General features: G+C 33.5%; 2 protein-coding genes across 8 annotated transcripts; one reads left to right on the top strand and one right to left on the bottom strand.

Annotated features, from left to right (window-relative positions):
* Positions 1-8,727: 8,727 nt before the first annotated feature.
* Positions 8,728-14,023, top strand: LOC145160918 (cyclin-D4-1-like). 5 transcript variants are annotated; one of them, XM_079080295.1, is made up of 12 exons: positions 8,728-8,887; positions 9,289-11,618; positions 11,716-11,802; positions 11,880-12,053; positions 12,217-12,313; positions 12,427-12,480; positions 12,584-12,755; positions 12,918-13,010; positions 13,084-13,182; positions 13,277-13,394; positions 13,490-13,605; positions 13,697-14,023. In XM_079080295.1, the coding sequence occupies exon 2, from the start codon at positions 9,410-9,412 to the stop codon at positions 11,339-11,341; it is 1,932 nt and encodes a 643-aa protein (XP_078936421.1). In that variant the 5' UTR covers positions 8,728-8,887; positions 9,289-9,409; the 3' UTR covers positions 11,342-11,618; positions 11,716-11,802; positions 11,880-12,053; positions 12,217-12,313; positions 12,427-12,480; positions 12,584-12,755; positions 12,918-13,010; positions 13,084-13,182; positions 13,277-13,394; positions 13,490-13,605; positions 13,697-14,023. The 5 variants fall into 5 exon arrangements, with proteins under 5 accessions (XP_078936421.1, XP_078936422.1, XP_078936420.1 ...); XM_079080296.1 differs by lacking the exon at positions 12,584-12,755 and having other exon boundaries at positions 11,891-12,053; XM_079080294.1 differs by lacking the exon at positions 12,584-12,755.
* A 1,570-nt stretch (positions 14,024-15,593) lies between these two features.
* Positions 15,594-21,978, bottom strand: LOC145160917 (spectrin beta chain, brain). Of its 3 annotated transcripts, XM_079080292.1 has the most exons (17): positions 21,791-21,977; positions 21,569-21,651; positions 20,962-21,473; positions 20,631-20,862; positions 20,260-20,534; positions 20,012-20,188; positions 19,159-19,935; positions 18,998-19,086; positions 18,855-18,923; positions 18,035-18,123; positions 17,882-17,947; positions 17,240-17,782; positions 17,075-17,149; positions 16,934-16,998; positions 16,783-16,840; positions 16,439-16,691; positions 15,594-16,358 (listed from the first exon to the last, which is right to left on the bottom strand). In XM_079080292.1, the coding sequence occupies exons 3-17, from the start codon at positions 21,414-21,416 to the stop codon at positions 15,928-15,930; spliced, it is 3,654 nt and encodes a 1,217-aa protein (XP_078936418.1). In that variant the 5' UTR covers positions 21,417-21,473; positions 21,569-21,651; positions 21,791-21,977; the 3' UTR covers positions 15,594-15,927. The 3 variants fall into 3 exon arrangements, with proteins under 3 accessions (XP_078936418.1, XP_078936419.1, XP_078936417.1); XM_079080293.1 differs by lacking the exon at positions 21,569-21,651 and having other exon boundaries at positions 18,855-18,917; positions 21,791-21,978; XM_079080291.1 differs by lacking the exon at positions 21,569-21,651.
* Between the last annotated feature and the right edge of the window lie 4,821 nt (positions 21,979-26,799).

Genomic DNA, 26,799 nt, shown 5'->3' with positions numbered 1-26,799 from the left:
TTACCAGACTTACACATTGACTGACTGAGGCAAGATTCAAAGTAAGTTTGGGAATGTAATAAACATCAGGAAGAGTGATATGAGAAATAGAGACAGACCCAACACCCTCAACTAGCATAGATGTATCATTAGCAGACATAACAGAAATAGATAACACATGTGACAAAGAAGTAAATGATGACAAATGAGGATTCATGTGACGGGTTGCACTAGAATCTAAAATCCACAAAGATGAGGGGATACATGATGTACCGAATGAAGTAGGACCAGAATGAGACATAGATGCAGACATGGCAGTGGGATTAGAGGCCAAATACTGTCTAAAACTCTCAAAAACCTTAGGATCCAATGCAGATGGTGGCATGTTTCCAACAGATTCTGTGTCAACTGGTGGTGTAGCAGCAACAACAAACTATGGAGGGCGAGGTGTCCATGGAGGAGTACCAGAGGAACGTGGCTGAAACTTTTGTTGACCAGACCTATTTTGTTGTCCCGATTGAGGCTGACTAGATTTACCCTTGTTGACTAACAATGGACACTGAGCTTTCTAATGATTTTTCTGTTTGCAGAATGCACACTCATCATAAGCAACCCTTAAAGTTTGTCGAGACTGATTAGAGGAAACTGCAAGCACAACAGGAGTGGAAGTAGGAATGGAGGTTGCTTTAAACCCTTTATTCACATGAGACTTTATACGAGTCTCTTCAGCAATCAACTCATGAACAACATAATACACTGAGGGAAGGGGGAGCGATGAAGAATCGTTCCACGTAGGCCTTCAAAATCAGAATGCAAGGCCATCAAGAACTGGACCAAACGTTGTTCTTCCCTCCTAGCAATGTAAGGCTCAAAATCTTTTAACTCTTTAGATTCAGTAAGAGCCAATTGATCCCACAAATCAGACATAGAAGCATAGAAATCTTGAATACTCTGGTCATTTTGTTGAAGGGGGCGGATATCATATTCTAACTGATACTGTTTGGCAAAGTTGGACTGAGTATACAGTCTCTCCAAGTGATTCCAAACTTCCTTTGTTGTGTCATATTTAGCCACAATAGACTGAGTAACAGAAGTATTAATCCAAGTAATGACATTGGAGTTATCAGTCTCCCAAGCATAAACCAACAAATCGAAATTCTCAGCTTGAGGCACTGAGGGTTTGGCTTTAGTCCCAGTGACATAGTCTCACATATTCATCCCACGAAGGAAGTTCTTCATAACATAACTCCAATACGTATAATTTTTTCCATCTAGACGAGTACTGATTGACTGAAGGTAATCATCCTTTCTAGTCATGTTAGCAATGAATAAATAACCACAAAATAGATAAGCAATCTGAGAATGAAAGGAGTAACAAACCAGCGGAAGCAATCAATCGAACAGCAAGAGATCGATCAGCAACAACGAACTAACAACAACAGCAAACGAATACTAACAAACAAACGAATATCAGCAACAAAGAAACATCAAACAGATTGAAAGAAACTGCTACGAAGTCTTCTAACAACGTATTAAACCTCTACTTTGATACCATGATAACATTGCCATATGATTATGATAGAGAGAAATTACAAGGTTCTCAATGAAAAACATAAAGGCTACAAAGAATAAAGCGGGGAATAAATACTAGCTAGACAAAACCCTAATGGGCTAAAGACTAAAGGGTCAATAAACATGTGGGCTAATAATATATAGGCTAACAATATATGCTTCAATTATAATTTTGCATTAAACCTTGATTGTAACTCGTAAGAGACAAAACTGAGGATGAATTTTTTGAACCAAACCCACTTGGCGGGTTTGAAGGATTTTTAAGTTCTTGGATTTAATTTCTTATTTTTGTCCATTTTGTTTCTTCGATTCCATCCAATAAAATAAGGGGTTTGGCTTACATTATGTTTTTGGAATGGATAGAATTTGTCGAAAATTTTGAAATCTAAAGGAATTTGAATGGCATGAGTTTGGTTGGCACTCCATTCTTTGTTGTTTCTATTTGGTTTAAAAAATTGTCAAAGGAATTACAATTCTGCACAAGAACCAACACATTTATTGTCGTTATTGTAATTTCTTTGTTGTTGCGAAGAAATTGCAAAACTGTCACCTATATAAGTTGCCAAAAATCTCCTCGTATAGTAACAAAAATGGCAATACATAGCCCTAAATAAAGAATCCTAAATGTTGTAAAATGCAAAAAATAAAAAAAATAAAAAATAAAAAATAAAAAGGAAGGGACTATCGTATCTAGAAATGATGGTGTTGCATTTTTTATACTTTTGAATTTGTGTTTTGCTTAATGTTTTAAAAAATGGTTTTTTAGTTGAACTAACATGATGGTCGGTTTTCGGTTCAACCAGTCCGACCGCCGATTCAACCAATAAGTTTTCTATATATGGCGGTGGCATGTGTCAACCTTCGAGTTGTTTACACTTTGAATATGTTCAATTTTGCTTTGGAAATAGGTTGTTTTTTAACGGGCTAAATGAAATCAAATTATATAAGTCCAATAGATCGGTTCAGACGATTTTTTTCCTATTCTGTCACACCGGTTCAACATGATTTTTGAAGAAACCGTTCGGTTGGATCCGGTCTAGAAATTAACATAAAATTGGTCTTTATTGAACCGTTCTCATCTCTGGTTCTCAATCTAACCGAGTCGACCGGCCGGTTCAAACCGGTTTTTAAAACATTGTTTTTGATTATACAACCTTTAGAATGATAAAAGTTTGTCTTTTTAATAAAAGAAAATAGAAAAATTACTAAGCTCTAAACATTTGATTTTGACTATGGAGTCTTTAGGATTGCACATTTAAAACGATTTATGTTTATATAAACATGATTATAAAGAAAGATGTTTTTATTAGTTTATGCAGAAATAAAATGATTTAATAGATTTTTTTAATGATTAATAAATTCTACATAATTGTAATAACTTGTTATAGTGTATCTTTTCTTTAGAAACACAAGGTTTATTATCCGATTTTGTAGTTTTTCATATATATTCTTGCCTTCCGTTTTTCTCTGCATATTTTTCATGGGAGGGTTGTTGTGGACCCTTGAGACCGCTTTCCCAACAAGATGGTATCATAGCTCCTTATTTGGGGGAAGTCTTTGTTTTAGTGGTTCGTAGTATGTTATGTGGTGTTAGTTTGTTTGATCTTTCACATAAAAAACGAATTTATATCGGTCATATTGGATGGTGTCTCGGTACTTTAAAGGATCGTAGTATGTTATATGATTGTATATTCGTCTAATCTTCCACATTAGAAATGATGATTCGATTGACTGTTTTCTGTACAGTAATATTGTGTATGGTTACATACTTGTGCTAACGAAATTGTCTTACATGTGTTTAGTATAATGGGCATCAAATCATTGAATATGTACTTCTCAAGCCCCACCAATAATCTCCTGTAAAATATTAAGATGTCATTTGGTTCAAATAATGTTTTAAAAGGAATTAGAATCTATCAAACAAATACAAAATCAAAGGAATTTGAATTTGAATATGAAGGAATATAAACTCGTAACATGTTTGAGTGACAAAAATAAAATGGAAACAAGGCACTGGCCCATAAACGACCCCATGCAAGCCAAACGATAAGAGGAACAAGACACTGGCCCATAAACAACCCCAACAAGCCAAGCAATCAAGACTTTGTTCCACATGCTGGCCCATGACCGAACCATGCAAGCCAAAGGATCAAAGGAACAGGGCCCATCGCAGACACTGACATATGTAGTCCATCTCGTCGGTGCAAGCCAAATGATCATTTTCAAAACCTACAAGGCACAAGGACCTGGTTATTGAGAAGCTAAGTCCCTCATATTGGTAAGCCAAAGGATTAAGAGGACAATGCTCCATCCCGCATGTCGATGACCCCGAGCAAGACCCCTGGTCATGAACGATCCACACAATCTAAATGACCATATGAATAATTGCATGAAACATGAAAGACCCGAATCTATATAGTCATTGGCTTGAGTACATTCTAAATCCATTACTATTGATGCATTGGAGGGTAAGTCGGTAGTCGTTATAATTCTAGATCTATTAGCGCATTCTGTATATTATTGTAGGGGAATTCTTTAATTTATGAAATACAAGCAAGCATAAGAATATATTGATCATGATTTTCTAAAATCAAAGAACAAAAGTTAGGGTTCGAATACAATCAAACATCGTCCTAACAAACGATTGTTGACCATAAATATGAGTATGTTGCTTTTAGGACTCTGTTGACATTTTATGAGAAATCAAAGTATAATTGGTGGATTTTTCCTAATGAGCGCAAGTCATAAGCCTCGTTGGTAATGTGTTTTTGTCGAAGGTTGTGTCTTCTTAGTTGGTCAATTATTGCAAGACCTTTAATCCTTGTTGAATTCGTGCCAACCCGACTTCATTTTAGCGAGTTATGCAGAATTACGGTGCCAAAGTTTTTCGGCCCGGCTAGATACGACCCATTTCACTAGTGAAACCTAACGCGACAAAGACCACTCAGTGACTTGATAACCCAGCCCGATGAAACCTAGCCAAAATCATATTTTGGTTGATAACTCAAAATCCATGCACATTTTTGCGATCACAAAAGAAAATTTATTAGATAAATCGATGATTTTGAGCGAATTTCTTGCAATGGGTTTTTGTCAATCTGAAAGTACAAGATTACTCGGTGACCCGACCCAACGAAACCTAGCCAAAGTTATATTATGCTCGATAACTCAAAACCCGTTTACATGTTCTCTGTCATGAAACAAATATAAATCGATGATTTTGAACAACTTTAATTCTTTGAATTTTTGCCAATTCGAAAGTCCAAGTCGGTAACATAAGTATACAAGTATCTAAGCTTATTCCACTAGTAATTACGAACCAAAGACAACATATTTATTGAAACATCTTTTATTCATGTTAATAAAGACCTATGTAAAATTTCGTTCAAATCCGATTTCATTTGAACGAGTTATGGACGATTTTGCAAAAATAATGCATCTTGTGATGAACCAATCTTTATCTCCGTCACCAAGGTCTTTGTAAAAAATAAAAAATAAAAAAAAAAACTATGTAGAAGAAAAAAACTACGTAGACAAAAATATTATATTGTAAAAAAATAATCGATTAATGTCATTATGTCAAACAATTATTCTCATACTATAACAAAAAATAGGTATAAATTATTGACATTATCTTCAAGTATATTATTAAAAAGACATTATAAAGTTGTAAACTAAAATTTTTAAAGCAATTGTAATAGAATAATGTGTTAACAAAATTAAATATAAATTAATAGTGTTCATGATAAATATTTATCTCAAAACATACTATCTTAATACTCTTAACTCGTAGATCGCAAGTGAATATATCTTAATACTCTTAACTCGTAGATCGCAAGTGAATAACATTATGTATAGTTTTCAATTTAATATTATTTGTAACTATTGTTATAGTTAAATGATATAAAAGTAAATACTTTAATCATTTTAAATTTCCATCGTGATGATTTTTTTTGAAATACAAACAATTGTTTTCAAGAGACTATAATCTTTAAATTTAAATAGTTTTTAGTTATATGTAATTTTGATTTAATATTTTCTTCAAAAATATTATTTAAGTTAAAAAAAATGTTCTACTCAATCTAAAGTAATAGTCTTTCGACATTTTATTAGTTTCTTTGATATTTGGTACCATTTTTAAATTAACAAATTAAATATATTGGGTTGAAAATTTAAAAATTACTATCATAAGTAAACTAATAATAAATTTAAATTCTTTTATGAATAAAGCAAATTGCAATGCTTGAACCACATGAGAAAAATATTACAAACATAAGATATACACAAATAACTTCAATTTAACATAAGTTGTGATAAATGGTTGTGGACAGACGACTTTCAGGGGGTTTTTCGGTTAGCTCCATGAGGCAAATTATTGATGATGCAGGTTCACGCTCAGGTTCGGTGTGCCGATGGGTTAATTGGATTCCATTGAAAATTAACTGATTCGTTTGGAGATTATTTCAAGATAGGATTCCTACATCTCAAAATCTGATTAAAAGAGGTATTAATATTTTTTTTCGAATCTTTGCCCTTTCTGTTGTTCTTTGGAGGAAAGCACAAACCATATTTTCTTTTCATGCAATTTTGCTATGAAGATTTGGAGTTAGCTGATTAGATGGTCTTCTATCATGGAGGTGCAACCTGCTTCCTCTTCACATTTGAGAGATTGGATTATCTCGATGGATGGTGACAAAAACAGAAAAAAATATATATATATGGTGATGTATCTCATTTACACTCTTTTGATGATTTGGAAGGCGTGTATTGCCTTGATGTTTAGAAACGAAAGGTGAGCGGTCATGGTGGTTGCGGATGATATTAGTATTAGCCCTTTCAATTGGATTAAATCTAGATCCAAGTTTTGTAATTTAGATTGGTTTGCTTGGTGTATGTCTCCAACTTTGAACTCCTTTGTTTCAGCTTCTCGCTTAAGTTCTTTTTTGTGCTAATATATGTTGTTTCGCCGTTCAAAAAAAAATTAACAAAATATCATCAAAAGGTTAGAGAAGATTAAATGTTAGTAGAATTTTTTTCCCATTTTTTTAACATTAATTAACCAATAAAATCATTATTAAAAAGAATTTTAGAAATCATATAAGTTTCAAATCAATATGATAAAAAAATTATGATTATTTTATTATAGATATATAGATATATAAATATAAGGGGGACTATAAGACTAACACCCATGCAATATGAAATGTCAATAGTAAAATAATATAAACCCTTTATTATTTTTTGTAAATTATTATTTTTTTTGTTAAATTTATATCCAAAAATATATTTTAAATGTATAAAAAGCAAATTAATTATTCATATTTATATATAAAAAAATAATAAAAAGTTTCGTTAACAATAACATGTAACATATCCCTATTCTAATAAATAAACAGTTTTAATCTTCTTTTGCCAAGTGTCACTCTAATACAACTTTTTATTAATATTATGTCATGTAGATATATTAGGCAACTCATTTCAAAATTCAAATTTACATTTTCTAATTATATATTAAATTTGAAGTTATAATAACTTTAAAATTTTGATATATCTCTTAATTAATAATTTATTTAAAATGATTTATTTAAAATAATTGATTAATAATTATAAATTTTTATTATGAAAGTTTAATTAATTTTATAACCCGTGGTTTCCACGTGTTATAAACTAGTTCTTTATAATCACATAAATCATAAGCTTTTAACATCATTAATCGCCTAATCACCAATTACGTCAAAATTTTGATATAACAAATCCAACAAAAAAATGATAGGGTGAAGTTGGATGATATGACTTTATTAAGAGTTGATTGTCAATTTAAATATCTTCAATTTCAAATTTCTTTTCAACTAGGACTTCAAAAATACCTCAATTTTATCATATCATATGAATTAATGAAAAAATAAATAATAAATAAATAAATAAACTAACTTTGATTTCGATTGCATGCAAAATCAAATCATGTAACTTAACTTTGATTCCAATTGCATGCAAAATCAAATCATGTAACTTCGTACACTCCATAGCATTATTAATATATGTCTTGTATTCATCAAAGAGGATTCTTATCGACTTGAGAAAAAAAAAGCCATTATGTTCTTTATTTCCATCTACAATTTTAAAATTGATTGTTAAGGTTCATGAAGAAAGAAAATTAGTGATGAAATAAAAACATTCATCTAAAATCCTAGACCTTTGGATGTAGTCATGTATTGTAAAGTAATGTGCAGGTGGAGGCTTCTTTCTTGTTAAATAGAAGATTAGTGGTGGTTGAACTCGTAGCTCCGACTCCATTGTTTGAATTTTCAAAAATCATTTAATTCGTATTGAAACCGAGTGTTAAGGTCCCCCCTCCCCCCTCGTGTTAAGGTATGTTACGTTGATGTAGAGTTATGGTTTGTGAATGTAAGTAACTATGTAAAACACATGTTTGTTCATTTATTGTTTTCTTTTTCTCTCTCTCTTTCTAATTTTTTATTAACTCTTTATGAATGGTTTTGAGTGATAAATATTTTTTCAAGATAAGTGGTTGGAAAATGATGCTATATAATGGTGAGTGACAAAACTTTTTATGTTATAATATTATGAATACACCCGTATTTCTCAATAGAAAAAAGCGTCAAAGCCCATAACGAAAATAAGCTGAGATGATTCAAGTATTCAACGACCAGGCCCAATTTCTCAATAACCCAAGTTATGTATGTTATAGTAGGCATGCACAAAAAAACCGGTTCAAGATCCGAACCGGTAAACCGGTTTACGCTGAACCGGTCCACAGTGAACCGAACCGATTTGAGAACCGAACCACCGGTTTACACCCGTTCGAGATTTTAGTCGTTGAAACCGGTTTAGAACCGGTTTATATCGTGTGAACCGGTTTGGAACCGGTATGGAACTGAACCGAACCGATTGAACCGGTTTAGAATCGGTGTAACCGGTTTAGATAGGTTCGACTAATTTTTTGAGTGAACCGGTTTGAACCGAACCGGTTTGAGGCTGAATCGGTTTTGCTTGGCTAGGGAGTGAACCGAACCGGTTTAAAGAACCGGTTCAGTTTGAAAAATGAACCGGTTTGTGCATGCCTAGTTCTAGTCTCTCCCAATTTCGACCGTTATCGCCAAGTTACAAAAGATTCGCAAAACGCAAGAACACGATTCCACTTCCACTGCTGTTGAGTGTTGTACGTTCTGTTCATCAATCGCTCCCCTTTCTCAGTTGAGAGATACCATCGCAAATTACCAATCGCAGGCGGCAGGCCCTCTCTCTCTCTCTCTCATCGCAATCTGCTTTACTGCTTACGTTGTTTCTTCGAGTTTATCCCATTGAACTATTGAAGGTACCATAAATGATTAAATTAGGCAATAAACTTCATTAATCATTAATACATTTGTTTATCCGAAATTTTTATCTTCTTTTGTTATGAATTAGGACTTAGGCCACATTAACGTTGTATGTTATTGTTTTATTGTTAGTATCAATTTATCAGTAGCTTCCAGATGAGTTTAGTTTCTTTTAGTGTACTTTCTTGAATGGTTCAATATTTGTCACTTGGTATCTAGATAATCAGATAGTCACGTTTGCCTTTGCCTTTGATTTTATGTCCAGGGCTCCAGGCATCTAGCCAGTGTATTATGTATGTTTCTATTATGGTTTGGTGTTAATGTATTCCAATCTATATAGTATGTCTGTAGGAGGTTAGAGGTATATGTAATATATGTTTTCTATTTTTCTGTGTAGGAAATACTGAAAAGAAACGACTGTTATTCTTGCAAAGTTCAAGGGAAAAACAGAAAAAGGAATAAGATCTCTGACAGGTGCTTTCGTTCCTTATCTAGTTTCTTGTATTATCACTGTTCTTATGATGTTTCCTAATAAAAACATATGTGAAAGCCAAAAAGGCAAAAATAGACAAAAAACCGAGCAACAAAAGCAATCTCAAGAAGGATCTGTGGATAAATCTATGAAAATAGCAGGTTATTCTAGCGTTTCAAATGAGAATGATAATGCAACAAATGAGAATGATAAAGATTTACAACGAAAATTTATACACGAGAAAGAGCGTTGGAGACAGGTTATAGTAAGAATAATTTCCGCAGTGAAATATTTGTGTAAATACAATTTATCTTTAACAGGGTCTAACGAGAAACTTTATGAAGATAGTAATGGTAATTTTTTGGGGCTAATTGAAATGATGACAGATTTTGATGTTGTAATGCAATATCATGTTGGGCGTATAGGAAATGATGAAACTCATCATCACTATATTGGTCATAAAATTCAGGATGAAGTAATTTCTCTTTTAGCCCACATGGTGAAAACTTCTATAACTAAGATTATCAAGAAAGCAAAATATTTTTCTATAATACTTGATTGTACCCCAAATGTAATTCATCCAGAACAAATGGCTCTAGTTGTTCGATGTGTGAACATGTCTAATGAAAAAGTAAAAATTGTTGAATACTTTATAGAATTTTTAAAGGTGGGCGATGCATCTGGTGTTGGACTTTTTAATGAATTGTTAGATGTGTTTAAATTGCTTGATCTTAATGTTGATGATTTAAGGGGTTATGATATAGACTCGAATATTAAAGGACAACATCAAGGAGTTCAAAAACGATTTCATGAAATTAGTCCTAGAGCATTTTCTATGGCTTGTGCTTCTCGTAGTCTTAAGCTTACTATTAGTGATTTGGCTCATTCTTGTGATAAAGCCGTTTCACTTTTTGGAGTTTTGCAACGCATATTTGAATTATTTTCAAGTTCTCCTAAAAGACGTAAAATATTACTTGATAATGTTCCAAATTTAACTGTGAAATCATTATCCAAAACTCGTTGTGAGAGTAGAAGAAAGATTGTCAAAGCTATTAGGTTTCATGCTCCTCAAATAAGGTTAGCTTTGATAGAATTATGCAAATCATGTGATGATGCAAAGTCAAAGAGTGAAGCTGAAAGTTTGGTTAGTGATATAGAGAATTTTGAATTTTTACTTAGTATGATTATATGGTCTGATATATTATTTGCTATTAATATGGTGAGTAAAAAGTTGCAATCCACAACTATGTGCATAGATGCTACCATTAATCAAGTAAAAAGTATGATGATCTACTTTGAGAAATATAAAAATACAGGATTTGTCTCTAGTATGAATATGGCTAAAGCAATTGCATGTGATATGGATGTAGAACCTACATTTGATAAAACTAATAATGAAGATGAAATACAATCAACAACTGAAGAGTCTTTTAGAGTCGAGTACTTTATGTATCTTGTGGATATTGCAATTGCTTCATTGAATGATAGATTTGATCAATTAAAAACATTCAAAAGTATTTTTGGATTTCTATATGATTCAGAAAAGTTGAAGTCTTTAGATGATACTGAACTTAAAAACTGTTGTGTTAATTTTGCGACTACTTTTTCCCATAAGAAAGCGTGTGATGTGGCTATAGATGAACTCTTCACTGAATTACAAGTGTTACAGATGACTTTGCCAAATAAAATGATGTCAGCAGTTGAAATATTGGAACATGTTAATGCTATAGATTGCTATCCAAATGTTGCCATTGCATACCGAATCATGCTGACTTTACCTACCACTGTAGCATCAGCAGAGAAAAAAAAATCAAAATTGAAAATATTAAAAAACTATTTGAGTTCATCAATCTCAGAAGAAAAGTTGGATGGTTTGGCCATGTTATGTCTGGAAAGAGATACATTGGACAATATTGATCTTGATAAAATTATTAGTGATTTTGCATCTAGTAAAGCTCCTATGAGTATTCTTTTATAATTTATTTTTTTGGCAGTTTGTTGTTTATATCAGTAGCAACAAATTTCAAAAGGTTAAGCCTGCATCATTAATTTTTCTTGTTAAAAAACGTATGGTTATTGTTTTTGGGTTCATATGGTTTCAGTGTTGTGTTTGGAGCAGGTTTTGTTTTCATTGTACACGAACTCACCTACGACTGACTAATATTTCTAGGATTATTTGCTTATCATATGTTTATAAATTTCATAAGCTCAACAGAGAATCCGGAGAAGTTTGTTCCATGATGCAAAGATTTCTGGTTTGTGTTTTTATTTGTTATTTTTACTCCTCTCTTTTTACTGTAAACAACAAACTAATTAACCCATATGGAACGGACCTATTTCATCTTGAAACAGTCAAAGGTTTGATGAATGCATGCATGTGGATTTATACAAGAAGACAGACTGTTTTTTGGATCTTTAATTGGTTTTGTTCATAGAAAGGTGAGTTTGGGGGATTGGTATTAATGCATACGGTTTTTCTACATGTGTCGAGTTTGATATTAAGTTTTTAGTTTCAGTTTGTTTACAGATTTTATGAAGATGGTGCCTGAGTCCTCTGAAGGTCTGTTGTGTAGGGTATGTTAGGGTTCATCCAGCAATGACACTGTTTATCAGAAAATAGTCTCTTAATATTACTATATTCATCTCAAAATACAATGATATATGGAAAGAATTCCATCATCTGTTACCAGGTAATTGTTGCTTTGTTTTAGTTTCCGATTTGTTTTTTTTCTTTAGTTTAATTTAAATTAGGGTTCTTTTGTGCATGAACTTTTTTTTTTACTTTAAATGGAACATGAACCATTGTTTTAGCTTTATTGTGGTATGTCTATGGTAATAATGTTGTGTAACCAGGTTGAGCTTAAAGGCCAAGTCATTATGAATCCAGTAATGGAGTTTTGTGCATCTGCATCTGCATATTAGCTTCTTTTCTAGAGACTCAATCGATAAGGTCAGTATTTGGGGTTAAATGCAAATTAAGTTTTTCTATTTCCCACTTTATGCAACAAAATGAAACTCTGATTACATCTGATTTTTTTTTTCTTTTGTTATCAATTCTTCTAGGAAACAGAGGGAACTTGCTATGTGATTATGTTTTGTGGCGCGCAATGACGGATTGTAAGTTTTAAACTTTATTCTAACAAACAGTTTATTTAGCTCGATATTCATATTAATTGTAACATTTGGTAGTTTATTTTATTATTACTCTTGTTTTGGTCAGAACTTTAATCCAAATGAAGAACAGAATCAAAGTTTGATTAAGAAAAATAGAGCACGTTGTTCTTGATTTTCCTTTGTAAAATGTTGTGGGTATTATTGATTATTTGAATAAACTGAAGAATCAAAACCTGTATTTGGTTGCAAGACAAGAGGCTATTGATTGAATTTCAAAGGTTTGTTTGACCTTTGTTTTAAGAGTTTTTTGGTTAATTTAGGTTTAATTTGTTCTTGCTTAGATTTATTTATTTTTTCCACAAAAGAAGTACCACTTTTTCAGAATTAACTTGGGAATCCTTGAATCATGATTTTATATATTTTGTCTTTTCTTGACTCAGGTTCATGTTCAATTCAACTTTGGACCATTATGTGCATTTCTCTTTTTGTAAAATGCTTGGACAGCTTTCTTGTTGTCTATGAATTAATTACCTGTAAGTTATATTTATTATAAATATTTAATATCCCCATTTAATTTTTTTTATATAATCTTGTTTAACAAAACAGAAGCACAATCCTTGAATGATGCACTTGCTAGTTGTTAGATGTTTATCACTTGCAGCAGAAATGGAACAGACTGAAACATCCCAGATTTTGGATTTTCAGGTCAGTTTTCCAGTTTTTATGTATTAATTGAGTTTGTTTTCCTCATGAAATCAAGATCTATAATTCATTAAAGCAATTTATTGAAATTCCGCAGGCTGGTGAATAAAAGATTTGTTTTTGAACCAAAAACTGTCCAGAGAATGGAATTGGTTGTGTAATTCATTGAAATGGAGGATGGAATTAGTAACTCCATTTTCTTTCATTGATGAAAGGTAAAATCATCACATTTTTTGTGTAAAACCATTAGTGGGCTCCAAGACTGAGTTACATAATGTAAAGAGGGTAAATTGGTAATTTCACAATGTAGGGATTGACTTCGAGGAATTTCAAACATCTGATATAGCAGTGGCGGTGGCGATTTCTGTAGTTGGAATTGATATTGAAAACGCTGGATTTTCTGCAATCTTTGAGCATGCAGAGAAGGTTGTACATTGTTTATATGTAGTTTGTACATTGAGTTAGATTTTGCAAAAAAGATAATGAATTTAATGACTTATGAGATCGGTTTTTGCAGGAGAGGGGTCTTAAATGTATGGTGGTTGTGAGCAAGGGTTGTACCATGAGCTTTGGGAGTGGTACAATGACATCATTGCCTGAAAGCCTGATAGGTGTGCTTGAGGCTTCAATTTTGAGTTGTAAAACTGACGATTCACCTACTTGTTCTAAAAGGAGGAGCCTCAACAACATTAGCCCTTGAAAAAGAAATCTTGGAATTATATTTAAATTGTTGGTAGTATAATTTTGAAATGTTAAAACTACCACTCAAAATTTACAAAAAAAAAATGTAGGAGAATTAATTATGAGGAAAAATATGAAAATGGAAAGCTCTTTGTTCATAGAATATGAGGAAAAATATAAAAATGGAAATATATATACATTAAATTTTGTTTTTTATACATACTGTGTTTAGTATTTCTAATTGCTTATTTTGGCTGTGGGCTGGAGTTCAAAGAAGCTTCATAACAAAATAAAAAATCAGATATCCATTATATAATGGGAAGTGATTGGAACATAACAATTTTTCTTCATATACAACAATTTATGTTTTATAGAGTTGTAATTCAATTGTCATAATTCCTTTGTAACGCCAATCTGCCCATCATTGTTACATGTTACATAAAATGATAAAACATTGTTAAATACATCTAATTTCATTATTGTCATTATCACACAGTAAAAAAATACATAATAAATACTATTATAGTCTCATTTTCACTAAAGAAAGTATAGTATGTTTGATGAAACGATTAATGATTACTCAAAAATTGTCATCCATGGTTAGTAACGCAAATGTTTATAGAAATATATTTTATAAATAGTTTATTAGTTGAAACATGTTATAGTTCGAAATAAACTCATTATTGTAAACATATTTTTGATGACTATGTGTTCGAAATTTGAATCATATTTCTCAAACTTAATCCTAACATCTCTTAAGATCCTATAAGCAAAAATCGATCCTAATCACACTATATCCGATTCTCGAGCAAGATATTGAGATCTTAGGATCCTGACTAATACTATAAGATTTTACACTTATCCGATCTCACCTCTTTAGTCTTTATTCTACAATCAAGTTTATTGTCTTCTATGGCCTAGTATAGCCTAAGAAATATTGCCCCTTGAGCTTGAAATCAGACCTCTAAAATTCAACAATTTAAAATCTAGCATTGCAAATCGCAGCGTCACAACTTCATTAATATATCTCGAATTAGGGAGAGCATCCAAATACACATGTTACTCTCTATATGATCTTGTGCCTTTAAGCTATAGATAGTCATAATGATCTTGTTTCTTTTCAATTTAAAATGCTGTTGAAAATATCAAATCTTCCAATCTGGTTGAATGGTGTTATTAATTTGTATGTAGTTTGGAAAGATATAATATGGAACAAGAGCAACTTGGGTGGCTTGTAGGTAGTTGTTGTAGAAGTGTACATGGTTATTGGATGACAGTATTAGTATATACCTTACCGATACATAACAAGGCATATCCAAAGTATAATATTATAGTTTCAATATCTATTAACTTTGACAAATTAAGGTACAACTTCAATAGTCTTGATATGTATGTATTTTAATTTTTACTGGTTATTGCAATGTATATTCATTATCTTACGTTTATTAGCAATCTACTTTTATTTCATTGACAATAATAGCAACTCATTTGGTTGCTTGTTGATAATACCCAACATGTTAGGTTGTTTATGGATAAAATATAAGTATGTTGCTATTATGGAAAAAAAAAGTATACTGCATCTATTGTTAATGAAATGTAAGTACGTTGCTATTACAGGAAAAAAAAAGTATGTTTAATGTGTAAAAACCAATGTACATTGGCTATATTGATAAAAAGAGTAAAGTCCGTGTTAGTTAACTAATAGTTATGATGAATGTGTTTGTTTGGGGGGGTTGAAAGAAAAAGAAAACATTTATCATTTATCAACTAATCCAACACATTCATTCATTCCACTACATATAACCAGCAACTCTTCCAGTTCAGAATATAAATACCCTTGTCTTTACAAGGCAACCACAACAACTACAACATATTCCGTTCTTTTCCTAAAACAAGCATTAAACCCAGACATAAATTAATAATTAAAAAAAAAGAGAGACCATAATTACAAATGATGGGTGGTTGATACATGACATCTTCTTCTTCTTCTTCTTACTCTTACCTTTCCTGTATAATAATCCACAACAATATACATATATCATCAAACTCCCCTTCATGAAAGATGTATCAAAACATATTCAATTCTGCAAGATCATCCATTGGTATATCAAGCCCTGCTGTATACTGATCTTGTAATTCCTCTTCATCAAAGTTCAACAAAGAGCTCAAATCCTGGGCCCCACCAAGCTCCGTCCCCACACCTAACTCATCCAACGGATCCAACTCATGAAGTGGCATCATCTCCTTGCTTTCTTGTGACACCATCCGAATGTCCCTTCTCTCAACATTTACCACCGACAACGACGGCTGTACCGGATGTAATGTCCTTCCAAATCCATTCCCAGACATTGGGACTCCAGCCGCCTTTTGTTTCGGCTTAGGTTTTGTCTTCCGTTGATCGCATCTCTTCCCTCCCATAACCGTGCCAACATCATCCAGCAAAAGTTCCTTCTTCTTCCCTCTGTTTGATATCGGCCCGTTTATAGCAAATGCCTCATCTGATCATAATCATAATTAATTAATTAATTAATTAGCATTTAATGGGTTATTATGAAAGGATTTAGTAGGGATTTTGTACCAGATGATAGCCTTGAATCTTGATGAGGGTTTTGGAATCCGATATAATTGGTGGTGGTGGTGGCTACAGAAACTGTAGGCTCCAACTCATGGTCCTGAGGGGCAAAAAGGACATCTCGCAATGTAGGCACATTGAAGCAGCTTATACCTGATTTTGCAAATTTACGACATCTGGCAAGTGTCCTCCTTCCAAATGCCAATGCAACTTGCTTTGGGACTTTGGGAATCCCAGCTCTCGAAGCTCCTCTAGTAGCCTGTTATTATATATGCAACAAAACTTGGTTGAATATTATAAAAAGTGGGATTAAGAAATTATTTATAAAAAAAAAAACAGTAAGAAGTTACCAGAAGTTTCCTGTGAGCAAGCTCCACCAATCTATCAATTGCAACCTGCTCAAGATCTCTGCATAACAATTAACAACAAGATGATGTTTTAAACTTTTAAAATTCTGGCCTAATTTGACTTTTAAGATATTAAAATATATAAACTTCTTACCTCCCTACAAAGCTGCCTCCAACGCCTTTACATACTTTCTCCAAACATGCCTTCTTTTTACCATTCTATATAATAAATAAATAAATAAAACCACATCAAACACTTGAAATCATATTAGGTCAAATGAAATGCAAAATTAACCTGTTGTCTAAGTCTCATCTTCAGCTGGTCAATTTCATGTTTGATTGCTTCATCTTCTTTGTCATCCAAGTTAGGCTGTCATTCGCAGAAAAAAGATTAAAAAAAAAAAAAAAAAAAAGGTGACATTTTTTTTACATATTGTGAGTCAAGGGATAGTGAGCCTACCACTAACTCAGGGTATAGACCAATGCTCTGAAGCTCTAAAAGAAGTCTGTCATCTACACGCATTTGTTCATACTTATTATCAAATGAAGAAATGTTAAAACTTTCCATCTGTAAGTCCTTTGAAATCCCAGCTAAAAGCTCAACTTCTGAATGCACATCTTCACATGGAGAATCATTGATGCTAGGGCTTCTAAAGGAGTTGGAGCAACCACTTATAGAAAAAGACACCTTCACAGAATGAGGACTTTGAGCATGGACACCAAACACTGTGTCACATTCAAATTCCCTTCTTGCCCTCTTTCTAGGCTCATAATCATCCATTTCATATGCTGAATCACAAAAACCATCTTCAACTGTTGTTATATTTTCTTCTTCTTCTTCTTCAAGTTCATCCATGTTCTCTTCTATAATGAGTGCTGATAATACTCTTTGAAACAATGGAATGAATTCTTTAGATGTTTTTTCTGAATCTAGTCTCCCAGAAAAAGACTCGCTTCCTTGGTGTTTCACATGCCCGTTTCTTTCCTCATTTGGAAAGTTCACCTAGGACACCAAAAAACAATATGTTGCATTTATTTATTAACATATTTATTTTGAAAAAAAGGAAGTGAATGAATCAAGATTCCAGGATTAAAAACTTACCACAATATTATTTTCACGACCATGAAACTGAGGAAAGTTTCCCTGAACATCCTGCTCAGATTTTAGCTGATTCAAAAGCATCACAACAAGTGATTTAAAAGTTAAAAATCCATAAATTATTTCGACAAATTGTTAAAAAAAAACAGTTCTCACCTGCATGGATAAGTAGAATCTGTCTTTTGAGCTAACAGGAGCAAATATTGGTTCCATTTTTTTCCAGAAAGGGTTTGAACACGCTAAATCTACACAATCAATGATAAAAATATATATATATATATATATATATATATATATATATATATAAATATTTCTAAATTTAACAAAAACTAGGATTTTGACCGTCCGCGCAATGCTGCGGAAGCCCCTGTATGTTCAAAAACGCAGATTGACACCATACATACCATGGAGACGATTAAACCATATAAACTGGAGCATAAAAATATCAAAATAAAATTTGGATACAAATAATTATGTACGGAGGAGACGGACGAAAATAAGACTTGAAATTGTATCCTAAAGAAATTGATAAAAAAAAAATTATTAAAAAAATATGTAAGGGGTCGAAGTGTAACTTTAAAATATAATAGGGGATCAAATCGTAATGTATAAAATACCAATAATTTAACTTTAAAATTATCAGGGGTAAAAACTGTTAAATAAAAATTAAATGAGGGGAAAAGATTATAAATATGAAAATCTTCTATGACCAGAACCTAAATGACTATTTCCAAAAACTATTGTTTTACATTTAATAATGCATGCTTGACAATATATAACATGATTTGGGTTTAGTAAACCTGGATTTGGAAATAGAAAAAAAAAATATAAATCGTGGGAACATCATAGAAAAAGAAAAGGAGATGACAGCACAATCGACGGATAGGAATAGAAGTTGAGATGAATAGTGATTTGCCTCACAAACGGATTTTGGTAATTAATATATATATAATAGATGACAAATATAACATCTTACAGCTAGCATTGCGAGCATGATTTGCAGCTGCTAACAGTTCTTCACGATCATCATCAGATTTTCCTGAAACTTTATATAAAAAATTTAATATTTTTTTTTTTTAAAAAAAAAACACAAAAGATAGCAATTAGCAGTATCTATACCTGTGAAATCTTTACCACTGTTTTGCAAATGGCCAAGACGTGAAAATCCCTTACGATCTGAGAGCTTTTTCAAAGGGCGTCCTTTATTACTGGCAAAAAATGCATCATTGCATGAGTAAACCAAAAATTAAAAACTATAAATAAAATTAAAATCTGAATACCTTCCATTCTTCTCATAACCAGGCCTGTTTCTTTGAATTGGCTTAATCATGGGTGAATTATCCATTTTCTCCCCATTCACTGAAGAGCTAGCCCTAGCAATCAAAGGACCTCTTCCACTTCGCCCTTGTCTCCTCACACCCCCCTCACTACTTTCTTCATTAATTACAGATTTGACCTTCACTCCAACTGGTAATGAAGGCACAACATTCTGACCTTCATTCACATTTACATTTACAATTGGATTTGCATTTGCATTTGCATCTGTATCACCGTTTCCCTTTTCTTTCTCCTTCAATCTGCTTTCACCACCAACAGATTCTTCACTTTCAGACATACGTTGTGGAGATTGAACAATCTCTGGTTTAGGTTTAAACTGTTTTGAAACAAGAGTACCATTTGTCCCATCAGATGCCAATCTAACACTAATATCAGAATGCGAACAGCTGTCAGATGATAACTGTTGTTTTTCTTCTTGATTTGAAACAGGAGACACCAGATTCGCTCTCCTTGTTCTTGACATTTTCTGTGGCCTCTGACTACCCCACTGAGTCATTGAGGGAGATGATCCAGCTGGCATAGCACGTTTCCTGGTGGGCCCGGGTCCACCAGTTGAAGGGATTTTGTTTCCACCTGTCGCATTATCCCAGGTTTCTGATGTTCCGGATACACGTGGAGTACTTGGTGATGAGCTGGCACCATTACGTGGAGTCCTTGAAGCTTTCCCTTTTGTCACTGGACTAGCACACGGAGTATAACTGTCATCACGTGTATTTAACCTGCAAACACAATACATTAGTTAAAAACAAATAAAATGCATGATTATTTCATTAAGTTATACAAGTGGACACATACTTATTGTTTCCTTTTGTGATAATTCTTTCCTTATTTGGCCCTACAGTAAGATCTCTGGGAACAGCGGGCCCCTCCTGTTCATTTCTAGGGGACAGGCGAGCACGAGAGCTGTTAGATGATCCTTCTAACTTGTTATCCACCTTGTGGGTGTTTCCACTACCATTAGAAGCTCCTAATCTGCTTTAACAAGTATTAATTATGCAAAGTGAAACCCAATTTATTGTTTTTTGATGAACCCGCTGTAGTACCTGTAAGGGTGCACATCACTTGATTGCAACCCAGGGTCACTGGCAACCTTGTTTTGAAGAGTTCTTTTAGGCTCTCCATTGCTATCCATAGGTCTTGTAAAAGCTGCCCCAACTGAACGTTTTCTTTTCATCTTTTTATCCCACCCTTCACCTCCTGCAGGCAACCTCTGAATCTTCTCTTCTAAAATATCAGATTCTCCATTGTTGTCCTTGAGTAAATCTCTTTCTTTAGCCATTGCTACAGGCTGTCTTCTAAGACCATTACTTCGGAATTCCTGGAATTCATTTGAAAATTAGCTTTTGGGTCTACGTATAACAACAAATAAAGAAATGAACAAGTTGAAAATAAATAAATCATATTAAAAGCAAACCCTTGTTTCTGCAACTGAAGTGCGGACACGCTTGTTCAAAAGAACATTCTTGGGGCGATCTTGATTTACAAGTTCTGTTGGGTTTCTGTAAATTTGAGTTCCAATCTTTGTGTTTAAACCACCTGTTTGATCATTATTCACTAACTCATTCCTTTGTGGTTTCTTAGAGATTACAACATCACAATATTTATCCAACTTATGCAAGTGTTCATCTAATTTGCTTGCCCTTCCCCTGTTAAAAAGTGTTGCATCATACAATATTATTAACCAACAATATACTTGCTGAAAAATGAAAATCCATACTAATGTCATGAAAATAACAAAAAAGTACCTAGCTGTGATACACGTATCTGCAACACTCGATCTGAAACGCTTCAGATCATCTGCAACAGCCACTGGAGGTGAAGGCTTTAAGTTAGAAGGACCAGAAGTTCCAGAAGAACTATTATCTTCATTTGTGCTTCCAATGAAAAGTCCCATGACTCTTCTTAATTCAACTGACCTATCAATCTTCCTATCACCCATTGGGATTGGGTCAAGAGACAAACACTGAGACAAAGGGGGGAAATGTCCTGATGCTATCATTGCATTATTTCCACCTCGTGAGACAGAAATCCCTGAATTAAACAGCCGACTTTCAGCACCCTCTCTGAAGCTTCCGGACCTATCCAAATTGGGCCCACCTGACACCGAATGAGTAGTCCTCTTACCATTTGAATAAGTTCCAGAAAACCCTGGCTCGGAAGAACTAGCTGAGGGCGATTCAAATCTTGCGTTTCCAGCCATGACTCAAAACACTCTAGGTACCCCACTCATATGTAGGATACCTTGAAATTTTTTATTCTGAATGAATTACCAATGACATTCGAATGAGAATCTTGATTAAGTGCAAGGCGAGCTAAATTAACAAGCATAAGGTAATCATCACGAATTCTAACCAAAAAAGTCAGCGCTCTACTCGGAGCACCTTGATAAAAAGTTCAAATTCTCCGTACATAATCCAAGAATATACTACCTACAGCTACAGGTGTAAAACCCCACAAAAATGAGCTACATTTGGTAATTCAAGAAATTGGGTGATTCTGTACCCTAGTTCTTACTCGGAAAAGTTTGAGCCAAATTGAGAGAATAAATGAATAATTGGATAGGGGAAATGATACCTTTGATTAGTAAAATTCCATTGAAGGAGAATTTGTGAAAATCCGGTGGCTGCTGGTGGTCGTGGTCGTTGTCGTCGTCGTCGTCGTCTCCGTATGTCTCGCAGTGTCGCTTTTCCCAGTGTTGGTTTCTCTCCGCGTTCTTTTTGCGTTCAGAAGTCGGCTGATCGTAGAGGATTGGGCTTCTGTTTTTCTGGTTTTACATTGCGGCGGAACGGGCTTCGGACACGATTAAATTGGGCTCAAATTTCACGATTTTACGGGCACGCCAAGTCGCCAATACGTCATACTACATGAAAAACAGTTTTATTTGGATATTTTCTTAATGAAAACGACTTTTAAGGGTAAAACATTCCTAATAAATTTAACTTTAAGGAAAGAAGAAAGGAAAATTACTAATCTAGTCATTGTTAATGACTTATCAAAAATAGCCAAAAAATGAGTCTTAGCCAAAAATAGCCCACCAAATAGTAGTCAACAGTTGACTGCGGTCAACGTGTGTTGACTACTCTTTTTCTTGAAATCTACTATTTCGTGGTAATGGACTACTGTTTTCACGGCTCGTTTACTTTTTCGTGGCCCATTAGCTCAAAGTATATAATGGTTAATTTTTCAGATTATGTCATTTTTCACTATTTTTTTTTTTTGTTTGCCTACTGTTTTCTCTCAATGGAGCACCCGAAGAACAACCAGGTTTGTCTACTTTTCATCAAAATTTTACCGTGTTCGTGATTATGAGTAGGTTTTGTATATGGGTTTAAGTTTTTATTTGAAAAAAATCAAAAAAATAAAAAAAAATAAAACTGTAGGTTTCATACGAAACCTACGGTGTACAAGTGCCCAATGCACAGTTTGTGCAGTGTCGACTTGTACACCTACGGTTTCGTCGAACCGGAAGTATTTTTTTTTACGTTTTTTTTTTAAATTTGATCCAACATGATCGGAATTTGATATATATACTATAATTTCATGATTTTTTTTTAAACTCAAAAAAAAATAGCGAAACTGTAGGTTTTTTTGAAACCTACGGTGTACAATGATTTAATGCATAGTTTGTGCAGTAAAGGGTTCTACACCGTAGGTTTTTTTTTTTACCAAATTTAATGCATAGTTTATTTTTTTCCGTTTTTTTTTTAATTTATAACCAATAAATAAACATTTGTATATTTTGTTGATGCTGTGATTTTTTTTTTTTGAAAAAAAAAAAAGAAACCGTAGGTATGTATATAAAACCAAAAAAAAGTAGTCAAATTTACCAAAAAAAATTGTCAAATTTACCAAAAAAATCAGTCAACAAATTCAAAAAAATAATCTACAATTTAGCAAAAAATTATTGTATTAATTCTTAAAAAACTAGTTTATATTTTACAAAAAATATTTTTTAACAAAATAATTGTCAAAAAACAGCTCTACATTTTATAAACAATATAATTGTTAAAATAATTCAACATCTTATAAACACTCTTTTTAATACTCTATATCACAAAAAGAATACGGTTTTTTTTTTAAGTCTAATGTTTTGAATTCTCAAAAAATTTTAACAAAATAATTGTTAAAATAATTCTACATCTTATAAACACTATTTTTAATACTCTATATCACAAAAAAAAATTAAAACCGTAGCTTTTTTTACAAAACAGTAAATTAAACCCCAAAATAGTAGACTTAAAAAAAAAAAAAAAAAAAAAAAAAAAAAAAACGTATTTTTTTCCCAAAACCGTAGGCTACGGTTTGGGAAACCGTAGCTAAACCGAGAGGAAACCGTAGGTTTTAAAAACCTACGGTTTTGTATCTTAGAAATGAAAAAAAAAATTATACAAAACACGAAACAGTAGACGAATTGACGAAACGATAGACGAATATAGAAACATACGGTTTCGTGGGCTATATTTGAATATTTACTAGTTTTTGGCTAAAAATTGCTAATCACTTCCTTAATTTTGCTAGATTAGTAATTAGCCCAAAAAAGAAAAAGATAAATACATCCAAAATTATTAATCTTTTTTCAAAAATTGACCAATAAACTTATTAATTTTGAAATGATAATACTTATTTGTACTATAGTTTGCTCAAAGTTATGGATTTCTAAATGATTTTAATAAAAAAATTAATTTTAAGTTGATGTTTTTTAAATTTTTCAGTAATGTAGTTTGTTTTAATCCGTTGATGTCTAAATAATATATGTGAAATTTTTTGTTAATTTTAAGACAATGTTGATTATCTTGTATATTTTATATAATGAACAATTTGATAAATCTAATGAATTTTTGGATGATGTATCATATGTGTCTCACAAAACATTCAACTATAGCTTTAGATTTGAAGATTACATTATTACATGTCCTTATCAGATTATTTACTAACACGCCAAGGTATTGGTTACGCATGAAAAAAAAATCTTAACTGTAAAGTGGAATGTATAATATAATAGATGAACAAAGTTTGTTTACTGCCATCTTTTGTATTCACACATTCAATTTCATTGTTTTTTGTTTTTGTTTTTTAGGATATTAATGTTAACTTTATGTACAATTCACACATTCAATTCCATTGTTTTTTTGTTTTTGTTTTTTAGGATATTAATGTTAACTTTATGTACATACGTGGCTAGAGGTGTCGATGTTACTCAAAAAAATGGTGCTTGCTTCCAATTCATTTGTAAAACCTTACCTTTGCAGGGTAAGATATCCATTATTGGCAACTACAACTAATGAACCACACAAACTTTACTACTTCTCTACCTATGCTCTTTCTAAAATCAAATGTTGTTTCATTGTCATCACTCGGGATGTATAGAAATCGAAACCGACGTTGTGTTCAGCACCATTTACAACCTCGAGCACATATCTCGTACCACTTTTTATTAGGGTTTGCATGCAAATAAGATAGCAACATAATTTCCATATTTCCAATATAACACTCCAAAAATCAAAGAAATTTAAAATTTTCAAAATTAACCATTAACCAACATTTTTTACAAAAGGAGTCATTGTTTCAAAAACATGATTTAAAAATCAGAGTTTTCCCAAGACCCGGTGACATAAAACAGGAAGATGTGCACGATCATGCCTTTGCTTCCCATGATCCTCAAAAGTACCTGAAACAATAAACTAAAACTGCAAGCCAAAGCTTTGTGAGCTCCCCCGAAGTACCACCACAAAAAACATAACAAACAACAGCATGCATAAATGAGCCTTCAGCATTAATGGACTGCCTCGCAGGGCCTGCAACCTATCCGGACCGCTCCCGAGCCTTCGGCATGACTGGACTGCCTCAGAGGGCCTTCAGCCAATCCAGAGCGCTCGTCGGGTCTTCGGCTTAACTGGACCGCCCCGGGTATCTTGGCCTTCAGCACAAAGCAGGACCGCCTCAACCCAACCAACCATAACATGCCGACATATACATAACAGATAAACATATAATCAGTCAACAGACAAACAGGCAGATATACCGATCACTACCGCATGCTAACATTGAAACATCCCAAAAATACGGTCCAAAAATTTCGTTTTTAAATCATTATTAAAACCATAAATATCATCATCATAGTATAAAATCATAAAGCATGTATCTCAAAGTATCATAATATCTATCAACATATCAAAATTTCATATCAAATATCAGAGTAAATCTCCCAGGCTAGAAAATTGTGGTATGTATCATACGATCATCCCGAGCCCTTCTCTTTGCTAGCTGAAGTACCTGAAACCAAACTGAAAACTGTAAGCACGAAGCTTAGTGAGCTCCCCCAAACTACCACATACCATACACATATATCATATAACAGATAACACAACTATTGGACACAGCCCAGCTGCATCGGGACGAAGCTGGCATCGGCTTACCCGGCATCGGACTCCAGCCCGGCATCGGGCTCACCCCGGCATCAGACCGCGTCTGGCATCGGGCTCACCCCGGCAACGGGCTTACCCCGACACATACACAGCATATCATATATCATAAACACATAACATATCATATAACAATAACATACATCGGGCTTACCCCAGCATCAGACCGAAGCCCGGATGACATAACAGATAACATATAAACTAACATGCATCGGGCTTGCCCTGGCATCGGGCTTACCCCAGAACACGTCACACATAACAAATACACTAACATACATCAGGCTTGCCCCAGCATCGGGCTTACCCCGAAACACATAACACATAACATGCATGAATCACAAAGACATCAAGCATACATATACTCTTCTCGGGACCGCCCCGGCATCGGACGGAAGTCCGGAACTACTAACAACTAAATGGGCCGACATTGTGGCCTTAGACCCGTTCCTACTGGAGGAAAACTCACCTCGCAAGACTGACTACTGAAAACTCGAGTGAGGAATCCCTGTCTACTGCTCTGGCGACTCTCCGGCTATCAATACCATAATAACACTTAATCATAATCTGCTAATCCTCTCTTAGGGTAAAATGACCATTTTACCTCTAGTCAAAGTCAAAGTCAAAGTCAAGTTCAACTCTCAGTCAACCCAACTCGTCGAGTTATCTCCCAACTCGGTGAGTCCCTGAATGCTTAAACTCCTGGTCTACTGAGTCAACTTGTCGAGTCCCTGAACAGACTCGTCGAGTTCTTGATGTTGTAATAATCGAGACAACCCACTTCAACTCGTCGAGTCCTTCCCTGGACTCGACGAGTTCCCCTGTCTGATTGAGTCATCTCAATGGATTAAGCTCCTACCATTCATATGTATGTTCCAAACTTCACTTGTCCACTGGGAATGACCTTTCCAAGGATAAAGTTTCCAACTTTACCCGTTGATAACTCTTTTTGAAGGGTTTAGCCAAAACCCTAACTCCTCTAAGACATAGATCTTATCCAAACAGCCTTAGTATACCAAACCAAAGCATGAAAGCCTAGATCTAGGGTCTAGAAACCAGTTAACCACGTAAAGTCTCGAGCTTGCTTCCATGCATGGCCCCTTTTGGGGCTTAAAAAGGCTATAACAATATCCATAAGGTTTTCATGAGACTCAAATGGCATAA

The sequence above is a fragment of the Lactuca virosa genome, chromosome 2 (assembly GCF_052849685.1).
Source record: "Lactuca virosa cultivar CGN04683 chromosome 2, Lactuca_virosa_CGN04683_v6, whole genome shotgun sequence".
Lineage (NCBI taxonomy): Eukaryota > Viridiplantae > Streptophyta > Magnoliopsida > Asterales > Asteraceae > Lactuca > Lactuca virosa.
This window is presented reverse-complemented; position numbering and strand designations above follow the sequence as displayed.

Excerpts from the sequence above, each read along its gene's own strand:
- LOC145160918 (XM_079080296.1), top strand. The coding sequence starts at position 9,410 with ATGATGTTTCCTAATAAAAACATATGTGAAAGCCAAAAAGGCAAAAAT.
- LOC145160917 (XM_079080292.1), bottom strand. The coding sequence starts at position 21,416 with ATGGCTGGAAACGCAAGATTTGAATCGCCCTCAGCTAGTTCTTCCGAG. Across the intron at positions 18,924-18,997 it reads CAGTGGTAAAGATTTCACAG|TTTCAGGAAAATCTGATGAT; the intron begins GTATAGATACTG and ends TTTTATATAAAG. Across the intron at positions 17,150-17,239 it reads GTCTATACCCTGAGTTAGTG|CCTAACTTGGATGACAAAGA; the intron begins GTAGGCTCACTA and ends TGCGAATGACAG.